Source organism: Arachis duranensis, chromosome 3 (genome assembly GCF_000817695.3).
Source record: "Arachis duranensis cultivar V14167 chromosome 3, aradu.V14167.gnm2.J7QH, whole genome shotgun sequence".
Lineage (NCBI taxonomy): Eukaryota > Viridiplantae > Streptophyta > Magnoliopsida > Fabales > Fabaceae > Arachis > Arachis duranensis.
This window is the reverse complement of record NC_029774.3, coordinates 131,940,875-131,961,031: the sequence shown is the minus strand read 5'-3', so window position 1 is coordinate 131,961,031 and position 20,157 is coordinate 131,940,875. Positions and strand designations below refer to the sequence as shown.

Below are 20,157 nucleotides of genomic sequence, written 5' to 3'. Positions count from 1 at the left end.
AACAACAATAACGTAAAGAAAATGTATATGTGTATATAAATAATTTAGTTAGATTTAATTGCTAATACAACTTAAAGAACATTATTAATTTTAAATAATTATAAATTATAAAATTTATTAATCTTTTAACATTCGATAAATTATAAAATTTGCTGCCCTCTTAGTATTATTATGTAATAATACTTGATGCTATAATGATAAAAGGTGAGTTTTCTGCACTTGCCAAATCACCAACTCTCTTAACACGAGTCAACAGTACCAGGGGGGACACATGAATCATCTCATCCTGTATGTCTGGCATATATGTAACACTGGTACTAATTAGTAATTAATTTTAAAGCGGCAAAAGAATCCATATAATAAACAACAAGTATATCTGATCATCATCAGATATGCAACCAACATCACTTTTAGTGCCGTTTGTGCAAGAACTAGCAAAGCAGGCATCACCCAATGTTCCAGAACGCTATATCCGCCCACAACATGAGCGTCCAACCCTATCCTCCACCCCCAACAACCACCCTTTGCCCCAAGTTCCTGTTATTGACTTCTCCAAATTGCTGTCCCAACAACACAAGGAACCTGAACTCCAGAACATGCACTCTGCCTGCAAACACTGGGGTTTCTTTCAGGTTTGTTTTATTTCATTTCTTGCTCATGGATTATTATTATTATTATTATTATTATTATTTTGTACGTAGTGATTGCATATATGACATACATACAGCTGATTAATCATGGAGTGAGCAGTTCATTGTTGGAGAATGTGAAGAAAGGTAGTAAAGATTTCTTCAATCTTCCAATGGAAGAAAAGAACAAATATAGGCAGAAGGAGGGAGACATACAGGGATATGGACAATTGTTTGTGGCCTCAGAGGAACAGAAGCTAGAATGGGGAGATGTCTTTTACATGTTAACCCTGCCACCTCAAATTAGAAAACCCCACCTCTTACCAACCCTCCCCCAACCTTTCAGAGATGATTTGGATACTTATTGTGTGGAAATGAAGAATCTAGCAGTCCAAGTGATTGAGCTTATGGCAGATGCAGTGAAAGTGGAGAGGAAGGAAATGAGAAAATTGTTTGGTGATGGGAGTCAAGCTATGAGGATGAACTATTATCCAGCATGTCCCCAACCGGAGCTTGTGATGGGACTCAATCCTCACTCTGATGGTGCTGCACTCACCATCCTTCTCCAAGTCAATGATGTTGCAGGCCTCCAAATAAAAAAAGATGGTCAATGGCTTCCTGTTAAACCACTCCCTAATGCTTTGGTCATCAATGTCGGAGACATATTGGAGATGATCACAAATGGGATTTACCAAAGTATAGAACACAGAGCAATAGTGAATGCAAAGACAGAGAGGATTTCCATAGCCACATTTTACCTGCCTACCATGGGATCAACTATAGGTCCAGCACCAAGCCTTGTTACTCCAGAAACACCAGCAGTCTTCAAAAGTGTTGCCTATCAAGAATTCTACTCTGCCTACCTATCAAAGGAACTTCGTGGCAAAAACTTCCTCAATAGCATGAAGATCCCAAAAGAAGCTGAGTAATTAAATCTCCTAGCTAGTACCGTTACAGTGATAATTGATGGAAACAAAAAACAAGATTTGTAACTATGTTCAAAATTAAAACACAATGTAACTAAAGTCTTTATTTAAACATATCATATTATTGTCGACAATATAATGAGACATTATTTGAACTAGTTTATTGATCGTCGTCAATGCAATCACGTATGCACGCGTGTCTAATGACTAATAATCTCCTTCATTCAGTATACAAAGATTATTAGTAGGGTAACCAACTGCTACAAGCTACATACATACTCCAATTTATTAATTTTCAACGACCAGTAGTATTAATATATTATCCGTTGGGTTAAGTGCATGTATCATGTGATTGATAATTTGATATTATATTATTGACTCTTGGGAGTTGAAAATAGAGCACATTTAACAGGGAAGCCATTAATATATAGTTGAAGCAATTAGTGAGAAGTAAAACAAGCTAATATGTGTGTGTAAGTGTGTTAGTTGAAGCTAATGGAAAAAGCAAGTATCGCAGTCCCTCGAGTTCAGGAAATAGCCAAGGAAGCATTAACCTCCATTCCAGAGCGTTATGTTCGTCCAGATCACGAGCGTCCGGTCTTATCTGCCACCACCACTAATGAGCCTTTACCTCAAGTTCCAGTCATTGACATGGCTAAACTGTTGTCCCAAGATCTCAACCAATCTGAGCTTCACACCCTGCACCAGGCATGCAAACACTGGGGTTTCTTCCAGGTACGGTTTTATTTAAGGTAGCTACTCAGTGATTGTCATCATGTGAAGATATATCATTTTGACCATTAGATAATAGATTGTATGGCTTGATTTTATTTGAAGTAAAAGTGTTACTTTTATTTAAAGTGTTGCAAAAAAATAAGTTACACTTTTTAAACAAGGATCATCATGAAAAGATGTTTTTGGCATTTTCATGGGAGTAGCTACCTTTATTTAATTCCTACCGACATCAAATAATCATGTGTAATAATTCTTTGGAATATTGTGCAGCTGATTAATCATGGAGTGAGCAGTGGATTGGTGGAGAATGTGAAGAAAGGTGTTGAAGAATTCTTCAATCTTCCAATGGAAGAGAAGAACAAGTTAAGGCAGAAGGAAGGAGAGGTAGAGGGATATGGTCAGGTCTTCGTGGTGTCTGAGGAACAGAAACTAGAGTGGGCGGACATGGTTTATATGGTGACTATGCCACCTCACTTGAGGAAACCACACTTGTTCCCCAAACTGCCCCTACCATTCAGAGATAACTTAGAGACTTATTGTGCGGAAATGAAAAAACTTGCGATCCAAATGGTTCAACTTATGGCAAACGCCCTTAGAGTGGACCCCATGGAAATAAAAGAGCAAGTTGGTGAAGGGACTCTATCAATGAGGATGAATTATTACCCACCATGTCCCCAACCTGAACTTGTGATGGGACTCAATCCTCATTCTGACGGTAGTGCCCTCACCATCCTTCTCCAAGTCAACGAAATGCAGGGTCTCCAGATCAAGAAAGATGGAATCTGGATTCCTGTCACACCCCTTCCTAATGCCTTTGTTATTAACATTGGCGACATATTCGAGGTATATATATAAATATATGCTACCTTAATTTCAATTTTTATTTTCACTTGTCAATCAACTATGGTTCTAAAATCATGCATGCGTGGGTGCAGATAATAACAAATGGAATTTTCAAAAGTATCGAACATCGGGCAATAGTTAATCCGGAGAAGGAAAGGCTTTCTATAGCTACATTTTACAACGCTGAGCCACAAAGAAATTTGGGTCCAGTGTCTAGTCTTGTTACACCACAAAATCCAGCTATGTTCATAACAACTACTGTAGCTGAATACCGTAAAGGATACCTTTCGCGAGAGCTTCGTGGCAAATCATATCTTGATAACTTCAAGATTCATAACCAAGATGAAAACAAAAAAGTCAAAGACACATAATATATCCATGTGGCACAAAAGTTTCTTTGTAATAAAGTTTGCTTCTTTGTTGTCTTGTCTTGTATTTATCCCATTCCCTTTGTTATTGCGCAAGATTTCTTTATCATGTCAAAAAAATAAATAAAATAGAATAAAAAACAACAATATAATTATTTCTGTATAAGTTTCTTGTGCAATGATAAATTTCTCTTTTCACCCCAAGTACAGAAATTGTATAATATTGTAGATTTAAACTAAGTTCAGTAGAATAAAAGATTAAAGCTAAAAATATTGTAGATTTAACATTAATTATAAGAAATTGCCCCCTAATAGTAAAATTCTACTTCCGCCACTGTTAATGTTCCTAAATAAATTCATTATGTGTCACTGATTCTAGTTTCAGTTGAATATTTATGAAGCACTACATAGCCAAACTCATTGATCCATCTCTGACACTGAGTGTTGCTAATTGATCATGGAAATAGCAACCGTCACAGTCCCTTGTGTTCAGGAAATAGCCAAGGAGGCATTAACCACCATTCCAGACCGCTATGTTCGTCCACACCATGAACGTCCAATCTTATCTGCCACTGCTACCGAGCCTTTACCTCAAGTTCCGGTGATTGACATGGCCAAATTGTTGTCCCAAGATCTCAACCAACCTGAATTGGAGAAACTGCACCATGCATGTAAAGACTGGGGTTTCTTTCAGGTTTGTCATCAACTTCATCCACAGTTGTTCATGTAACAGCACTTCAATGTTTTGACTTTTGAGTATCTTACAGCTGATTAATCATGGAGTGAGCGATTCGGTGGTGGAGAATGTGAAGAAAGGAGTTGAAGAATTCTTCAATCTTCCAGTGGAAGAGAAGAGGAAGTTTGGGCAGAAGGAAGGAGATGTAGAGGGATATGGTCAGGCATTTGTAGTCTCTGAGGAACAGAAATTAGAGTGGGCTGACATGTTCTTTCTGATCACTATGCCACCTCACTTGAGGAAACCACACTTGTCTCCAAACATCCCCCAACCATTCAGGTTCTTTCTGTTTTGTGCATGTCATTTTATACATCATGCTTCTGATTTTATGACTATGTCTCATGATGTTTGGATCTGGTTAAAGGGACAACTTAGAGGCCTATTCCTTAGAATTGGAAAAACTTGTTATGGAATTGGTTGACCTTATGGCAAATGCCCTGCAAGTGCACACCATGGAGATCAAAGAGGTGTTTGGTGGAGGAACTCTATCAATGAGGATGAACTATTATCCACCATGTCCCCAACCAGACCTTGTGATGGGACTCAATCCTCATTCTGATGCTGTTGCTCTCACCATCCTTCTTCAAGCCAATGAAATACAAGGTCTTCAAATTAAAAAAGATGGAATGTGGATTCCTGTTAAGCCACTCCCCAATGCCTTCATTATTAACATTGGAGACATGTTTGAGGTAATGTCACCAATGGATTGTAAAACACAATTAGTTCTAAAAAAGATTATTAACTGATTGGGAATTGGCAGATGATAAGCAATGGAATTTATCGAAGCATTGAGCACAGAGCAACAATAAACTCAGAGAAGGAGAGGATTTCTATAGCAACATTTTACAATCCTGATATCAATTCTATTCTGAAACCAGCACCAAGCCTTGTGACTCCAGAAACACCAGCTGTGTTCAAAACAATTAGTTGTCAAGAATATTACAAGGGATACCTTTCAAGAGAACTCCGCGGCCGATCATACCTTCAGAGCATGAGGCTTCAAAATGAAAATCAGGAAACCTCTTAAATGAAAAGACTGCTTTGCCATTCAGTTTCTTTGTTCTGTTGTTTTTCTTTTTATACGTGAATGATAAAAGTGACGGACAAATATGTCAAAAGCTGTCTCATTTCAGTGTTTGATTTACATGTAACAAATTTGAGTGATTAAGAACTTTGGAGTTTGAACGGTAGTTGGAACTAATTGTTCACTTGCTTTGCTAGTTTCCATAATAATATTGAGGATATTTTCATCATGTATTAATTGCGATGTGGAATTACTGGTATCTATTTTGTCATATAGTATATTGTTATTATGTAGTCCTAGTCAACTAAAGTAATTTAGTTTACTAAATTATGAGTATGTGACATATTACTATATTAGTTTATTACTGAGGTTTGAATCTTCTTGGTCAATATAACGTGAAATTGACAAATGAACAACCCAACATATTCAACTCATGATGACGTCTGAATTTGTAGAGGGAGAAGGATATATTGAACTCATGGTGTGTTAGTGTTAGTTTGAGTGTGATCAATTAAAAGTTAAGAATGGAAGCAGCATCTGGTTTAGTTCCCTCTGTGCAGGAAATAGCAAAGGAGGCATTAGCACAAGTTCCACACCGTTATGTTCGTCATCAGCATGACCGTCCAATCTTCACCACCTCCACTAATCCTCATGATTTGCCTCAAGTTCCAGTCATTGACATGGCCAAATTGTTGTCACAACATCACAGGGAACCTGAACTGCATAAACTGCACTATGCTTGCAAAGACTGGGGATTCTTTCAGGTTTCATATCTTAAAAGCATTTTATGAGTGTTTATATGGTTTTGACGTTTGACTATGATTATATATATACAGCTGATTAATCACGGAGTGGACACTTCATTATTGGAGAATGTGAAGAAAGGTGCTCAAGATTTCTTCAATCAGCCAATGGAAGAGAAGAGGAGGTTTGGGCAGATAGATGGAGATGTGCAGGGATATGGTCAGGCCTTTGTAGTCTCTGATGAACAGAAACTAGACTGGGCTGACATGTTCTTCATGTTCACCCTGCCACATCAGATCAGAAAGCCCCACTTGTTCCCAAAGATTCCCCTACCATTCAGGTTCTTCCTTTTCTCTCTTTGACTCTTTCTGTTATCTCAGAAGTCATACAGCATCTAATGTTTTAAGCTGCAGAGATTATTTGGAAGACTATTGCGGAGAAATGGAAAAGCTTGCAGTGAAAATGCTTGGCCTTATGGCTGATGATCTTTCTATAGACCCCATGGAAATAAGGGACATGTTAGGTGAAGCTGAGCAATCACTAAGGATGAACTATTCCCCGCCGTGTCCGCAGCCGGAGCTTGCGATGGGACTGAGTTCTCATTCTGATGGTGGTGGCCTCACCATACTTCTTCAAGCCAATCAAGTTGAAGGCCTCCAAATTAAAAAAGATGGACTCTGGATTCCTGTTAGGCCCCTGCCTAATGCATTCATCATTAACATTGGGGACATGTTGGAGGTACTTAAATTTTTTTAGCCACATATCATATCCTAGTTAGAAAAATTGCAATGATTTATGTGAATTTGATTTGGCAGATCATAACGAATGGAATCTATAGCAGTGTTGAACATCGAGCAACGGTTAACTCAGAAAAGGAGAGGCTTTCCATAGCAACATTTTACAACCCTGCTTTAGATGCTATTATTGGTCCCGCACCAAGCCTTGTTACTCCTGAAACACCGGCAGCGTTCAAGAGAATCGCCGCCGGGGAGTATTTCAAAGGATACCTCTCACAAGAACTGCGTGGGAAATCATTCCTTGATAGCATTAGGATCCCAACTGGAAAGTGAGGAAACCTCTTACAAGCTCATATTATGTAATAAGAACACTGATAATTGTGTATGCTGATTGTTCATGATAAAATTGCGGCTACTCTTATCCTTATCACATCATATATGACATAGCACTAGCCAGAAATAAGCTACTGCATATTCTATACACTGCATAATTTTGTTGTAAGCTTGTAATAGTTACACTAAATAACTTCAATCATGGAGAGTAGGAGACTTCTCCAGCTCCTTAGCTTATACCCAGAAAAAAAAAAAAGAATTATTATCATAATTCATCGGTTGCCACATTAAGTGGAATTTATATATTGCCATTAATAATTTTATTGCGCTGTCTGTGCTCGTAGCTACTAAATTTCCTCTTTAAGCCTGGTGCGAGAATAATATGGTTCTTTGCATGGTTTAAGTCCCATTTTATACGGTGATGGGGTATTATTCTTAGAGAAAAGTTTAAGAATCAGTAGAATTTTTTATTTTTTACTAGTATTTTTAGTTATTAGTTTAATTTTTTTAGTCTAACAATTTAATAACATATTTTTAGTTTACACTCTTAAATATTACTGATTAACTGCTAATTAATAATAATAAATTCTACTAACCCTCTAATAATGTTTTTATTCTTAAGCTTAAATTGATAAATTTTATCTTTTATAAATAGTTTATTAAAATTGATTTTAAAAGATAATATTTCAAAAGACACTTATATTTAAAAATTCAAATTAAAAGTATAAACACAGGTAACTACAATAATTAATAAAAAATTTAAATATTTATTATATATAAATTTTTTTCTATAGATTATATACAAAATTTTAATATAGTTTTTCCCTTTAAATTTTTATTTTATCCTTTTTTTTTGCAAAATAAATTTTAATTCCTTCCTAAAATTTAACTTAGCTCTATTTTATAACATACTAGATTTTTTAATTTTTATTTACATAAACTTGATTTGTTAAAACTACAAACATAAATACATAATTTTTCAAAAATACAAACATTGCTTCAAAAACATTTCCAAATCAAATCCAAATGTCATCATAGTTTCTTTGTGTACAATTGCTTGTTTTAGTTTTTATTTTTTGTAAAGATAGATCCAGGCAAAGATAGGATACCTTATTTGGAGGGTTCAAGAATAAAATTCATATTTTACTTTCTTTGTCTTTTAGGATTTTGGTTTGTTGTGCTAGTAAAACCGTAACCATCACAATTATTTTGGTGCAAATATTAGAAGGATTCCTGATAATGAAGGACTGAAGGTAGAGAAGAAGAAGAAGATTGTTTGACTTGAAAGAATGGAAGCAACATCTATTCTTGTGCCTTGTGTGCAAGAGCTAGCAAAAGAGCCATTGACCACTGTTCCACATCAATATATTCGTCCAGATCAAGACCCTCCGCTATTATCTACCACCATTAGTGAGCCTTTGCCTCAAGTTCCAGTGATTGACCTCTCCAAATTGTTGTCCCAAGATCTCAAGCAATCTGAGCTGCAGAAACTGCTTCATGCCTGCAAAGAATGGGGCTTCTTTCAGGTTCTCCTGTTAGTTCTATTAGTACTTGTTGAGTATGATTTCTTTTTTAAGTTTTGATGCTAGCAACTTTGTTCTTATTGGCAACAGTTGGTTAATCATGGAGTGAGCACTTCATTGGTGAAAAATGTGAAAACTGGTGCTAAACAATTCTTTGATCTTCCAATGGAAGACAAGAACAAGTTGTGGCAGACAGAAGGAGATATACAGGGATTTGGTCAGTCCTTTGTTGTATCTAAGGCACAGAAACTAGATTGGGCAGATAGATTTTACATGATCACACTCCCATCTCATATCAGGAAACCCCATTTGTTCCCCAATATCCCCCTCCCATTCAGGTCAGTTAGTTAGCATTTAGATTTTGAGTCTATAATATGGTGATTTCATAACTTTGGTTTCAATGCAGAGATGATTTAGACACATATTCTGCAGAACTGGAAAACCTTTCCATCCAAATCCTGGAGCTTATGGCAAATGCTCTTGCAATAGACCCCAAGGAAATTAAAGAGCCATTTAAGGAAGGTACACAAACAATGAGGATCAATTATTATCCTCCATGCCCTCAACCAGAACTTGTGATTGGCCTGAGCACTCATTCTGATGCTGGTGGCATCACAATCCTACTCCAAGTTGATGATGTAGAAGGCCTTCAAATAAGAAAAGATGGCATGTGGATTCCTGTTATGCCCCTCCCTGATGCGTTCATCATCAACATTGGAGACACTTTAGAGGTACTTGACCAACAATACTCACAACTTTAATGTCTAAGCCCCACTTGACTGTTGAATCAGTCCATGTGATACTACTGAATTAGTAGTTAGCTAGCAACATTGAAAAGAACATCTTTCATTGGATATTGCAATAGTTTATCTATCACAATTCACAAGTCATAATAGAACTCACGTGAGTGAGTTTGATAGCTTATTTAAAATGAGTACATGTAACAAGTGGATTATATTGTGACGATTTTGATGCTTGCTAACATGGTTTTGCAGATGATAACTAACGGGATTTTCCAGAGCGTTGAGCATCGAGCAACAGTTAATTCAAAGAAGGAGAGGATGTCTATAGCTACCTTTTACAGCCCTAACAGGGGGGCAATGATAGCTCCGGCGCCAAGCCTTGTTACCACAGAAAGACCAGCGCAGTTTAAGCGTACGAGTGTAGTGGAATACTTTAGATGGTACTTGTCACGACAACTTGGTGGGAAATCACACCTTGATGAACTCAGGATACACCATGAAAATCATTAAAACATGTCAGGAGTTAAAGGTTGTTAGAGACTAGGAGTTGATTAGCCTCCGTCTCTTGTATACATATATAAATTCACTCATAACAGGAGCCTGTTTCTCTAACTCAATTCTTAACCATGTTCTGCAGATCATACTCATTTTTGTGTTCTCTTTTATGTATTTACCAATGACTTTATTTTTTTTTTGTAAAAATATAAAAAAAGAATATTTTAATATCAAAATTGACTATTAGTCGTACGGCTGCACCGCACTCACTCAACTCGAGTTCAAGTAGCCTGGATATATTAAATTTGAGTGAGAAAATGAAAAATTGAAAATAATGAAGGTACAAGTTATGTTAGGTGAAAAATGGATGTAATAACGTTCGGGATCATAGTGGGAATAATCGTGCTGTTTCTAATAATCGTTTGCTACATCACCATAGAAGGCACCTGCAAATCACGCTCCTAATCCTTCTCATGGCATTGCTTCACTCATTACTCTTTGCGGCTCTCACTCTTCTCTTTTCTTTGGATCTGGCTACTGCGCATCAGCATCAGCCTCACTCCCATTCTTCCGCCTCCTTCTGTGCCCACGGCCATGACCACAACCACGACCATGACCATGACCATGCTCATCATAACCACAAGCTTCCCGAGGAGTTGGCGGAGGAGGAAGATATGAAGCTTTATGGCTTTGGGTATCCTCATGACCACGGCCATGATCATGGCCATCATCATCATCATGGGCATCTGCACCACCACCATATTGAGGTCACAGAGCTATCTGGTTTAGGTACTCCATCTGTTTGTGAATATGCCCAGTTGACCATTCTATGTCTTAATCTATCGCTTTTTCTGTTTTTATGTTTTATCTGCTGCAAATTCAGCTCTTTTCTGTTGATTCGCACATTCAATTCAACTCTTCTGTAACTGGCTCTTCTCTTTTCTTCTTTATTTGTAATTTTGATGTTAGGCCTTTGGTTGAATGCGCTGGGCTGTTCATTTCTCGTGAGCATGGCTTCCCTTGTCTGCCTCATTATCCTCCCTTTAATCTTTTGTAAGTAATTTATCTCTCATTCTATATTGTGGATCATACAATCCAAATTGATCTTTTCAAACATCATAAAGGGACTATTTAGGTTGCGCAAAACTGAACTTTTCTGGGTTACTCTCCTGTTTCAGTGCAAGGGAAACCATCCAAGGCCGTTGTTGATTCTTTGGCTTTATTCGGGGTTAGGTTTCTTCGACCTCTTTTATTTGCCTTCGGCACCTTGAATGCTTCTTTTGATTGCTTTTCATTCACACTGTTTATTTCATCTGTTATTTTCCGTAAAAGTATTTATGAATAAGTTCAAACCATGTCCTGTAATTCATTACTCACTTTACATGGACAATCTAGTTTTGAATTTGATATAAGCTAGACCAGATTGACAAAGAAAGTTACTAAGTAATTATCTATCACCAACATAGTAATATCTTCCTTTTTCTTTTTTTTTTTTTTTCTTTGATTCACATTTCTTTCCCTTTGTTCTCATTGATCATGCCTATTGCAGGCGGGAGCTATGTTGGGGGATGCCTTTCTTCACCAGTTACCGCACGCATTTGGTATGAAATGCTACACAACCTGTCTTCAATATAGCTGATGCCTGAATTTTCACAAAATAAGTTTACTCATTAGGCAAATTCACTGCTTCTTTGAAAATACATTCTTAAAAACTCCATTCAGCACCCCCACCCTCCAACTGAAAATTTAGAAGAAAAAGGAGGAAAATGCTTGAAATAAATTTTTGCTTTCACTATGAATGTGTCTCTTAACTTCATTTAATTTTGGTGCTTAAGCAATATTTTAATGCTTTTATGTGTGTTTAAATCTTATAATTGCTAGTATTCCATTATCTGATATCATTGGGGGAACTTATGTTTCTCTCTCTAGCATATGTGGTGTGTATATCTCTTTCTTCCTTTATTATTATTTTTTTTTGAACTGGTGCTGACCCTACAGCATTGATAGTTTCCAAGTTTGGTTAATAATGTTATGAAAGTGTAAAAATTCTGAAGCTTGTTAATCAATCCTTGAATGAAACATGTATGAAGTGTTTAGTATGGGAAGACAGAGGGATTAAAAAGCAGGGTAGGGGCAAATGCAACATGCATGGCTTGGAAAAAGGGTATAGGTTATAAGTTTTCTGTGCACTGCAATCTAGAAGCCACTTTCCATCTCTGATTTGGTTGAGACTGGGCAGCATTGCTGTGTTGTTGACAGAGAACATTTCCTCTTTTTCCTTCTTTTCCTATTTTTGTATGGAGGATAGCTCCTCCTTTTCCTAGTTTCACTGTGTCTCTCTTTTTTTCTTTTTTCTAATTATATTTCTCTTCCTTTTTCGTACCTAATATGATTCTCTTTTACTGTAGGTGGTGAACACTCCCATTCTCATGGGGATCATGATCATGATGATAGTTCTAGCCATGGCCATGGACATGGACATGCACATTCTATAGCTGATCTTTCTACAGGAATGTCCATCCTAGGTTGGTAATGATATGTTTGATCTTTCCACCTTGCAAAGATATGTAGCATATTTGGCTTCCTTTTCTTATGGTACATCACATATTTTTTCTTATATGTTTGCAATTCTTGCAGCTGGAATTGCACTCTTTCTTCTTGTGGAGAAAGTAGTGAGGTATGTTGAAGAAAACTCTGGAGGAGCTAGTTCATGGACACATGGACACCACCACCATAATCACAACAGTAAGAAAAAGTTGAAGGATGATAGCAACTCAAATACAAAAGAAGAGAAATTTCTAGATGAAGGAAAAGATTCCAAACAGGTATCCAATGACTTGAAAGAAGATAATCCAGCTCAATCTGAATCATCACTAAGAAAGGTAAGATGATTATTTACAAATTGTTGATTCAATTTCAGAATGAGTAAGCCTGGTTTTCAAAATAAATTGTGCATACAATGATACAAAGTATACAACTAAATAGTTAACGTGGTCATACTTTTGTTATCACATCATAAGTTAATATTAGGAGCAAAAATCGAATACAAACTTTTTTATCACAATATGGTTTCTTACTATACATAATTTTCCCTTCATAAGTAAAGTTATTAAGTGTAGAGTGCATTTGATAGGTTAGAGAAGACTATACTTATATAGATAGAATGTCCCTAGTAGACAACATATGTAGTAACAATGGACTAGATTGAGATCTCTAATAGTTTTTGGGCTGGCTTTGCATTTTAATCTTGAAAATATAGTTAAAAATTTAGTAACATTAGATAGTTGCTAATATTATTTGTAGTCCAGTGTAAAGTGAACTCTTAGACAGATTCTTTAACTTGAATGGAATATGGGAAGTGGTGAGACAAGTTTGTCGTCTATATGACATATCCTTGTATTACAGAGAACTGGTGGCAAAGCAACCAAAGGCAAAAGCGACAATGTCAAGGCTAGTGCTGTAGGTAGCTCCACAACCAAATCCTCAGATGTTAAGGAACCCATTAGACAACCATCAAGTCTTGTGTTTGGCTATCTCAATCTGTTCTCTGATGGAGTTGTAAGCTATTTTTACCTTTTATTGAATATTTGAATTTAAATGAAGGCTTTCAATGTATTCATGCTGACTGTGTTAATATCGCAGCATAATTTCACCGATGGAATGGCACTAGGAAGTGCATTCTTGCTTTATGGATCTGTTGGCGGTTGGTCTAGAACTCTGTTTTTGCTTGCACATGAGCTTCCTCAAGAGGTTCAAATCCGTCCTTATTCTATATCATGCATAGTACTACGCCTATTTGCAGAACATTTTGCTACAGCATCCTGTTTATTCAGGCATGACACAAATGGCAACAGATATTTCTTAAAGGCGCCAAACTTTTGTTTGTGTAATACATAGCATCATTTTCAATAGAGATTGAGTAACATATATGCATGCTGTTGGAACTTTGATCTATCTGGTTGCCATATCTTAAGTAGCCTTCCTCAATAGTTCGTTCTGAGAAATATAAGTTGTTCATTGGGTGGTATGATTTCCATATTGGATAAGCAAAGCTGCTGCATGCGATCACTTTTGTGACATTTTGGGTCTCAGCATGTAATTTGAAAAGAATATACATACTAGACAGTCAGAATTTTCGCCATAATGAGATAAATTTGTCCTTAGCCTTTTGATGAAAAAATGGGTTCCACCATCTCTTACGATTGAATGTTTACAGTGATTTTTGTCAAAGATTCTAATATCTTTTTTGGCTATAATATCACTTGTCATCATGTACCTTGCATTAGTATGGTCTGTTTCTGGTCAAATATCTAATGTTATTTGTTTCCCTTACAAACAGGTTGGTGATTTTGGCATTCTAATAAGATCTGGTTTCAGCATACCAAAAGCTTTGTTCTTCAACTTTCTATCAGCACTTGTAGCACTTGCAGGAACTGCATTGGTGAGTGCTGCCTTCACCAAATACAGTCTGTTGTTTAGTGGATCCAGAAATTGAAGATATAAAACGCAAACATGTAAACAAAAATAGGAATGTGAATAATGACAATCCAGTCTTCAAAAATATTTTTTGGCGGTTAAATAGAAAGACAATCAACTATTGCATGTTTTGGAAAGAGCAAACAGTTCAATCATTTTTGCTTACCAAACTAAAATGACATAATGATTGAAAAGAGGGAATATTATACTGCCTTAGATTCCTGTGTGGTAACAAGGTCATTATTATCCAAATGTTCTACCGAAACAATTGTATGTGTCACATCTACTTTCATTTCCATGTCCCCATACCCTAAACAGAGGTAGGGCATGTCATGCTCTCAGCTTTTTAGATTTACCACCATTAATGGTTGTGTGTCCAAGAGTGAACACAAAATGGAATAGTAAATCACTGTTATGGATGCAGGCTCTTCTCTGGGGGAAAGATCCTGGACAGTCATCTCTGATTGAGGTGAGGGATTGTCCATAATAAATCTATTGGTTGATTCTAAAGTTGATTTTGGCAATGACATATCTGTCTACCTTTTGATAGGGATTTACAGCAGGTGGATTTATATATATTGCAATAGCTGGTGTGCTTGCAGAAATGAATAACAATGGGAAAACAACATTGAGAAGTACAGCAGTCCAAATTATCTCGCTGGCAATGGGAATGGCTGTTGCCCTTGTTATTTCCCTTGTAGAATGAATGAGGAATTTAAATTATCATTTATTCTTGATGTGCCAATTATTTTCAGAAAAGGTATATGCAAAACTGTGTCTAGAAATGATTTTCATTATTCTCTGCTAAAATGGTGGACCCGGAAAAGCTTGTAGGAGGAACTGGAAGAAAATGATAGATCAAACAGAATGGTCAGGGCTTATGCTTGAAATGATTCCTTTCTCCCCAGCTGAGTGAAGCCTTGTATAGTAGAGATGCTCCTTTAATGATACTAGCCGTAGCACAAGCTCTTTGTCTTTGTCAGATTATGTTAGCTTGTAACATTCTTCTTTTTCTTTCTTTTGAGCTGTATAGCAGTCAAAATGCTTTCCTCTTTCTTATACACGTGAGTTAAAACGTTGGGTTTGTCTTATTTATATTTCTTTTTATATCTTTTATTAGTTGATTTCCTTCCTATTAAAATTGAACTGAACCTGGCTGTGACCTCGTGGTCCATCACTATTTCGGCAAACTTTTTGGATGCAGATTTAGATTTTGGAATATCGCTTAGAGCATTTATACTAACATCCAATCACCAGGTGCCAAGCAATGGAAAAATTTTAAGCTCATAAAATATTGATTTAGTCTTTATAATTGACATAAGGTATAATAATGTCTGGATTTAGTGAAACACGAGATATATAATGAGTAGTATGCGGTAACTATGCTTCTCCTCTTGTTCTATTTGATTGAAGATGTGCTAAACCAACATGAAATCAAAATGCATTATGATTACATAGAATGTTGTGATGGAACTTCCTCTTTCTATCTTCCCTTAAAATTTATAAAAAAAAAATTAAGGCTCAAATTTGTCCAACTGCTGAAGCATTTCAAAGATGGCAATATTCTGGTGTGAGGGGAGGGGAGGAGGTGTTGGCATTCTGATTAATGGAGTCATTACAAGGTCTCCTCCATGTGTGAGGGTGTGGTGCCTCTTTCGGACTCCTCGAGCACGAGGCTCTGTATCCATGGTAGCCACTCTTCCTCCTTCCACTGTGGCTTCAGATATCTCTACTCTCTTCCTTAAGCTTTCTGCATGTCTTTTATCATGCACGCCACCATCCTGCCAAAGCCATTTATAACATCCACAACATATTTTGTGAATTAAGTTTTAATAAATATTTACCTTTAGAAGTAGTCCATAAGACAATAGAAAAGAGTAGCTTGATAAACAGCAAGATCACTAGATGATGAGCAATATATTATATATGACTGTAGCAGAATTTGTCTTGAGGCAATATGAATAGTCATGTCCATTTCATATACAGTATTCTATGTTCTATATGAATTTACAGTACCATAAAAATACAAAATTCACCCACCACACCAAACACCAATAATTGATTGAGGAGAGAGAGAGAGAGAGAGAAATATAGAGGGTGTAAGTCCAAAAACATGATTGGATCTCTACATTGCTCAAGATATGATGTGTTGAGTGAAATGGTACTGCAAAAGTGGCAGAACCATATACAAGTTAAATTCATAGTCCTCCTTGGTGAAAGAGAACATTATACTTAATTTGTTGTTCATGCAAACGCCATATATAACATAAGAAAACATGTAATGCAGATAATGAATACGTTGCTTACGTTGTTATTGATAACGGATGACTCGGGCATTGGGCATTTGACTGGACGATCTTCATCTGTAGGCTCCATGGGGTGTTCCACTGGAAAGAAATCTGTGTTGTTGTCATTATTACTATGCTGATGATGATGATGCACTTCCATTATGAAGGCCCTTCCTTGACCTTGTTGAGTTATTGCACTGCTCCCATTCTCATCTCCCTCCTTTTCATCCTGACAATAATGCAATACACAACAAATTAAAGCTTCTTACTCTCATGCAGCTACTTATATAGTAAGAGGGACTTACAAGAATGAAATGATCCGCGCATGAAAATCCCATGAACCTGTAAGTTCATGCCAGAAGCAGTGCTCTCACTTTAATTTAGTGTTGTGTATGTTTAGAGAGAGAAAAAAGAAAGAGGAAAAGAGAGGGGACAGTCAGCAGCATAAAAAGGAGTAGAGAGAGAGAGAGTAGTGACGCACAGTGCAAATTAAAGCACAATAGAATGGTATTTCACCCAAGTTATGAATATTTTAACCACAAAAGGGTTCAAATACGATTTTGCGCTTTTCCTTTTATTATTGGCTTTCTTAGCTTCTTCTGCTTTGCTTTGTTGAAAATGTAAGCATCAATCTCTTTCTAGTGAGAGGGGGGGATTTTGTGCTTGCTTGCTGCTACACCCAACACACAAGACATTCCATCATCGTAAAGAGCCGAAAGCAACAAACATAGCGTCATTCTTGCTATCACTTTAGTCTTCATTCTCACTTTTGAATGCCCCCTCCTATACTACGTTTATATCGATGCATATATAACATGCTTTTTGTAGGATCGGAATGGGATTGGTATCATTTGTTCTAGTTTCAATGTTATTGCCATTTGCAACTCTAATTCTCAGATATCGAGGACGACAAAGGTGCACTTGGTGGGGAAAGCCTACATCATTTGCATTCGCCTTCGCTACTAACTTTACAACTCTGCTTTATGTTCTATATTGATTAATTTTAGGTTATATATACTAATGTCTCATATTAATTAAATTGCAAATCAACAAATCAGACATTACTGAATAACATATGTTGGAAAATGGGACAGTAGTAGACCCAAAAAGCAAAGTTGGCACCACAGTCCACTAACTATATGAATAGAAGGCTTGTTACAACTTAATTCTGAATTTATAGCCGAAAATTAAGTGTTAGCAATATTAAATACCACATACATATATGTTCTGTTTTCATTTTTCAAACCGCCGAAAATAGTACCAATTATTGATGAATGATTTTCCATGCATCCAAATATTGCCTTTTAAAGGGCGACAGAGGCAAGCAATTCAGCAAGAGGCCAATTTCTATTAGTGATTAAATTAATCTATATTTAGTTGTTAATTATGATAGCAACAAACTCACTCCATAAAACGACAACTCATCACATTAACAAAAGAAAGAAAGAAATAACCAAAGCGTGTTTCTGGCTGACACATCATTACAAGCTGCAAACTACCAAATTCCACCACATGAAACTCCAAAATACACGTTTATTACAACCATCGTGAATGGCACAAACCCACTTCCAACAAAACATTCTAGACAACAGCAAGAACAAGAACAAGGAGGAAGAACAACCTTTCTTCTTCTTCGTTGTTGTTGTTGTTGTTGTTTGCTTGTTGCCGCCAATATCCACGTGCCCAAACGGTAATTTCAAAACCGTATCGGTCAATTATAAACATACGCTAACCGTAATAACGGAACATTCAAGGAAGAAAAAACCTTAACAAATAAAAAGAGAAAGGAACAAGCAATCACGAAGAGGAGGAGAGAAAAGAAAAAAAATGAGGCTATGGCAAAAGGCAACGGGGGCTATCAAAGATAGGAAAAGTATATGGACCGCTAAATTGATGCATAACGGTCCATATCAAAATCCAATCTTTGAAGCGGTGGTCATCAAGGCTACAAGCCATGATGAGCACTGCATCGATTGCAAGAACGTCCAGAGAGTCTTTCAATGGCTCCGAACGTCCCCGTTGCACCTGAAACCCCTGCTCTTCGCCTTGTCCTTTCGAATGGAGAAGACGAAGAACTGGGTGGTTGCCATCAAGGGCCTCATGCTCATGCATGGCGTCTTCTGCACCAACATTGCTGCGGTGCAGAAGATGGGAAGGTTACCCTTCGATTTCTCAAACTTCTCCGATGGATACCTGCACCCTTCAAAAGCTTGGGGATTCAACTCCTTCGTGCGTGCCTATTTCAATTACTTGGACCAAAGGTCAGCGTTTGTTTCCTCGGAATTCAAGAGGGTGAGCATGAAGAACAACAAGAAGGATGGTCTTGAGGTTGAGGAGACGTTGATGGAGGAGCTTAAAATGTTGCAGAATTTTCAAGCGCTGATTGACTCGCTCCTTCACATAAAGCCTCGGAACGAGAGCATGAAGCAGAATGCACTGATCCTTGAAGCCATGGATTGCGTGATAGTTGAGATATTCGACGTTTACAGCAAGTTCTGTAAGAGAATGGCGAATGTGTTGATGAGAATCTACGACGTTGGTGGGAGAGAAGAGGCTGCCGTGGCTCTCAAGGTTCTTCAGAAAGCGTCGTCCCAAGGCGAGGATCTGTCTTGCTACTTCAAGTTCTGTAAGGTGATTGGTGTCCTCAACGCCTCTCAGTGCCCCAAGATTGAAAGAATCTCCGATGAAGACATTGAGGATCTTGAAAGAATCATAAGCAGCGGAGACAACATGGCCATTGTGCTGAGCGACAGTTGCATGGAGAAAGAGTTGAAAACGGTGATCACAGAGCAGTGGGAGGTGTTTGATGATGTTGATGATTATTCTTCATCATGGCAAAACAAGAACCCTTTCTTGGATTCATCATATGACTACAGCCTCGTATGTCAACCTCCTCCTCCACCTCAAGTTCTTCCTGATCTAATTAGTTTCTAGAGAGGATATCATCATCATCATAACCAATTAAGCGTACCTGCTTAAAATAAATGTAATGGCTCTCCCCCCATTTTGAAATTAGACCTTATCCATTACATGCTATGAAACACGTATATCTGTTTTATCAATCTCCGATCCTCATTTGCAGAGGAATTTTTGAATCCCACCTATTCAGTTTATTAGGAGAGTTTTAAAAATCTCTATGTACAACTGTCTTTTCTTTTCTTATGATTAGATAGATATTCACCAGCATGTATGTTAACCTTGTCGTCTTCAACATTTTCCTTCACTCATGCATTCATTTTTGCATCGCATTAAAACCATGTACCACCACCATTCATTCCAAATCCAAGGTTAAAAGATAAATTAGAAGCTAAATCCCACTAACCTTGACCAGCTTTACATGTGGGTTAAGTTACTCATTTTTTAAAAGAAAGCAGAGGATCCCCAATGGAGCAAGGCTAGTGCTATCAACTTTTTTCCACTTTTGCAAGAGGTTCATTTGCTTCTTTGATTAAGATTTTTTTTTCCCAGCAAAATTACAAAAAGCATCAGCATAAAATTTATGTCAGCTGATTATTAGATGACTGGTAAATCGTTATAAACCAACCTTTTTCAGTAAA

The 20,157-nt window shown here is 37.1% G+C and overlaps 6 protein-coding genes across 6 annotated transcripts; 5 read left to right on the top strand and 1 right to left on the bottom strand.

Moving 5' to 3' along the window:
- The first annotated feature begins 236 nt into the window (after positions 1 to 236).
- On the top strand, positions 237 to 5,490 carry LOC107482055 (uncharacterized). The gene is made up of 8 exons (XM_016102435.3): positions 237 to 632; positions 728 to 1,412; positions 2,820 to 3,133; positions 3,226 to 3,342; positions 4,157 to 4,195; positions 4,269 to 4,516; positions 4,602 to 4,926; positions 4,998 to 5,490. The coding sequence occupies exons 1-8, from the start codon at positions 393 to 395 to the stop codon at positions 5,262 to 5,264; spliced, it is 2,235 nt and encodes a 744-aa protein (XP_015957921.1). The 5' UTR covers positions 237 to 392; the 3' UTR covers positions 5,265 to 5,490.
- Positions 5,491 to 5,714: 224 nt separating this feature from the next.
- On the top strand, positions 5,715 to 7,223 carry LOC110272505 (protein SRG1). Its single transcript, XM_021139473.2, has 4 exons — positions 5,715 to 6,025; positions 6,098 to 6,345; positions 6,419 to 6,743; positions 6,821 to 7,223. Exons 1-4 carry the CDS (start codon positions 5,786 to 5,788, stop codon positions 7,073 to 7,075), a joined length of 1,068 nt encoding a protein of 355 aa, XP_020995132.1. The 5' UTR covers positions 5,715 to 5,785; the 3' UTR covers positions 7,076 to 7,223.
- Positions 7,224 to 8,247: 1,024 nt separating this feature from the next.
- Positions 8,248 to 9,982, top strand: LOC107481952 (protein SRG1). Its single transcript, XM_021139474.2, has 4 exons — positions 8,248 to 8,601; positions 8,689 to 8,936; positions 9,005 to 9,329; positions 9,594 to 9,982. Exons 1-4 carry the CDS (start codon positions 8,365 to 8,367, stop codon positions 9,849 to 9,851), a joined length of 1,068 nt encoding a protein of 355 aa, XP_020995133.1. The 5' UTR covers positions 8,248 to 8,364; the 3' UTR covers positions 9,852 to 9,982.
- A 131-nt stretch (positions 9,983 to 10,113) lies between these two features.
- Positions 10,114 to 15,403, top strand: LOC107482056 (IAA-alanine resistance protein 1). The gene is made up of 11 exons (XM_016102436.3): positions 10,114 to 10,625; positions 10,806 to 10,889; positions 11,015 to 11,064; positions 11,386 to 11,437; positions 12,245 to 12,361; positions 12,474 to 12,718; positions 13,242 to 13,394; positions 13,479 to 13,586; positions 14,176 to 14,277; positions 14,737 to 14,781; positions 14,863 to 15,403. The coding sequence occupies exons 1-11, from the start codon at positions 10,310 to 10,312 to the stop codon at positions 15,016 to 15,018; spliced, it is 1,428 nt and encodes a 475-aa protein (XP_015957922.1). The 5' UTR covers positions 10,114 to 10,309; the 3' UTR covers positions 15,019 to 15,403.
- A 267-nt stretch (positions 15,404 to 15,670) lies between these two features.
- On the bottom strand, positions 15,671 to 17,078 carry LOC107482057 (uncharacterized). The gene is made up of 3 exons (XM_016102437.3): positions 16,906 to 17,078; positions 16,620 to 16,829; positions 15,671 to 16,093 (listed from the first exon to the last, which is right to left on the bottom strand). Exons 1-3 carry the CDS (start codon positions 16,936 to 16,938, stop codon positions 15,827 to 15,829), a joined length of 510 nt encoding a protein of 169 aa, XP_015957923.1. The 5' UTR covers positions 16,939 to 17,078; the 3' UTR covers positions 15,671 to 15,826.
- Positions 17,079 to 18,186: 1,108 nt separating this feature from the next.
- LOC107481973 (putative clathrin assembly protein At1g25240) lies at positions 18,187 to 19,714 on the top strand. Its single transcript, XM_016102328.3, has one exon. The coding sequence runs from the start codon at positions 18,428 to 18,430 to the stop codon at positions 19,532 to 19,534; it is 1,107 nt and encodes a 368-aa protein (XP_015957814.1). The 5' UTR covers positions 18,187 to 18,427; the 3' UTR covers positions 19,535 to 19,714.
- Positions 19,715 to 20,157: the final 443 nt, after the last annotated feature.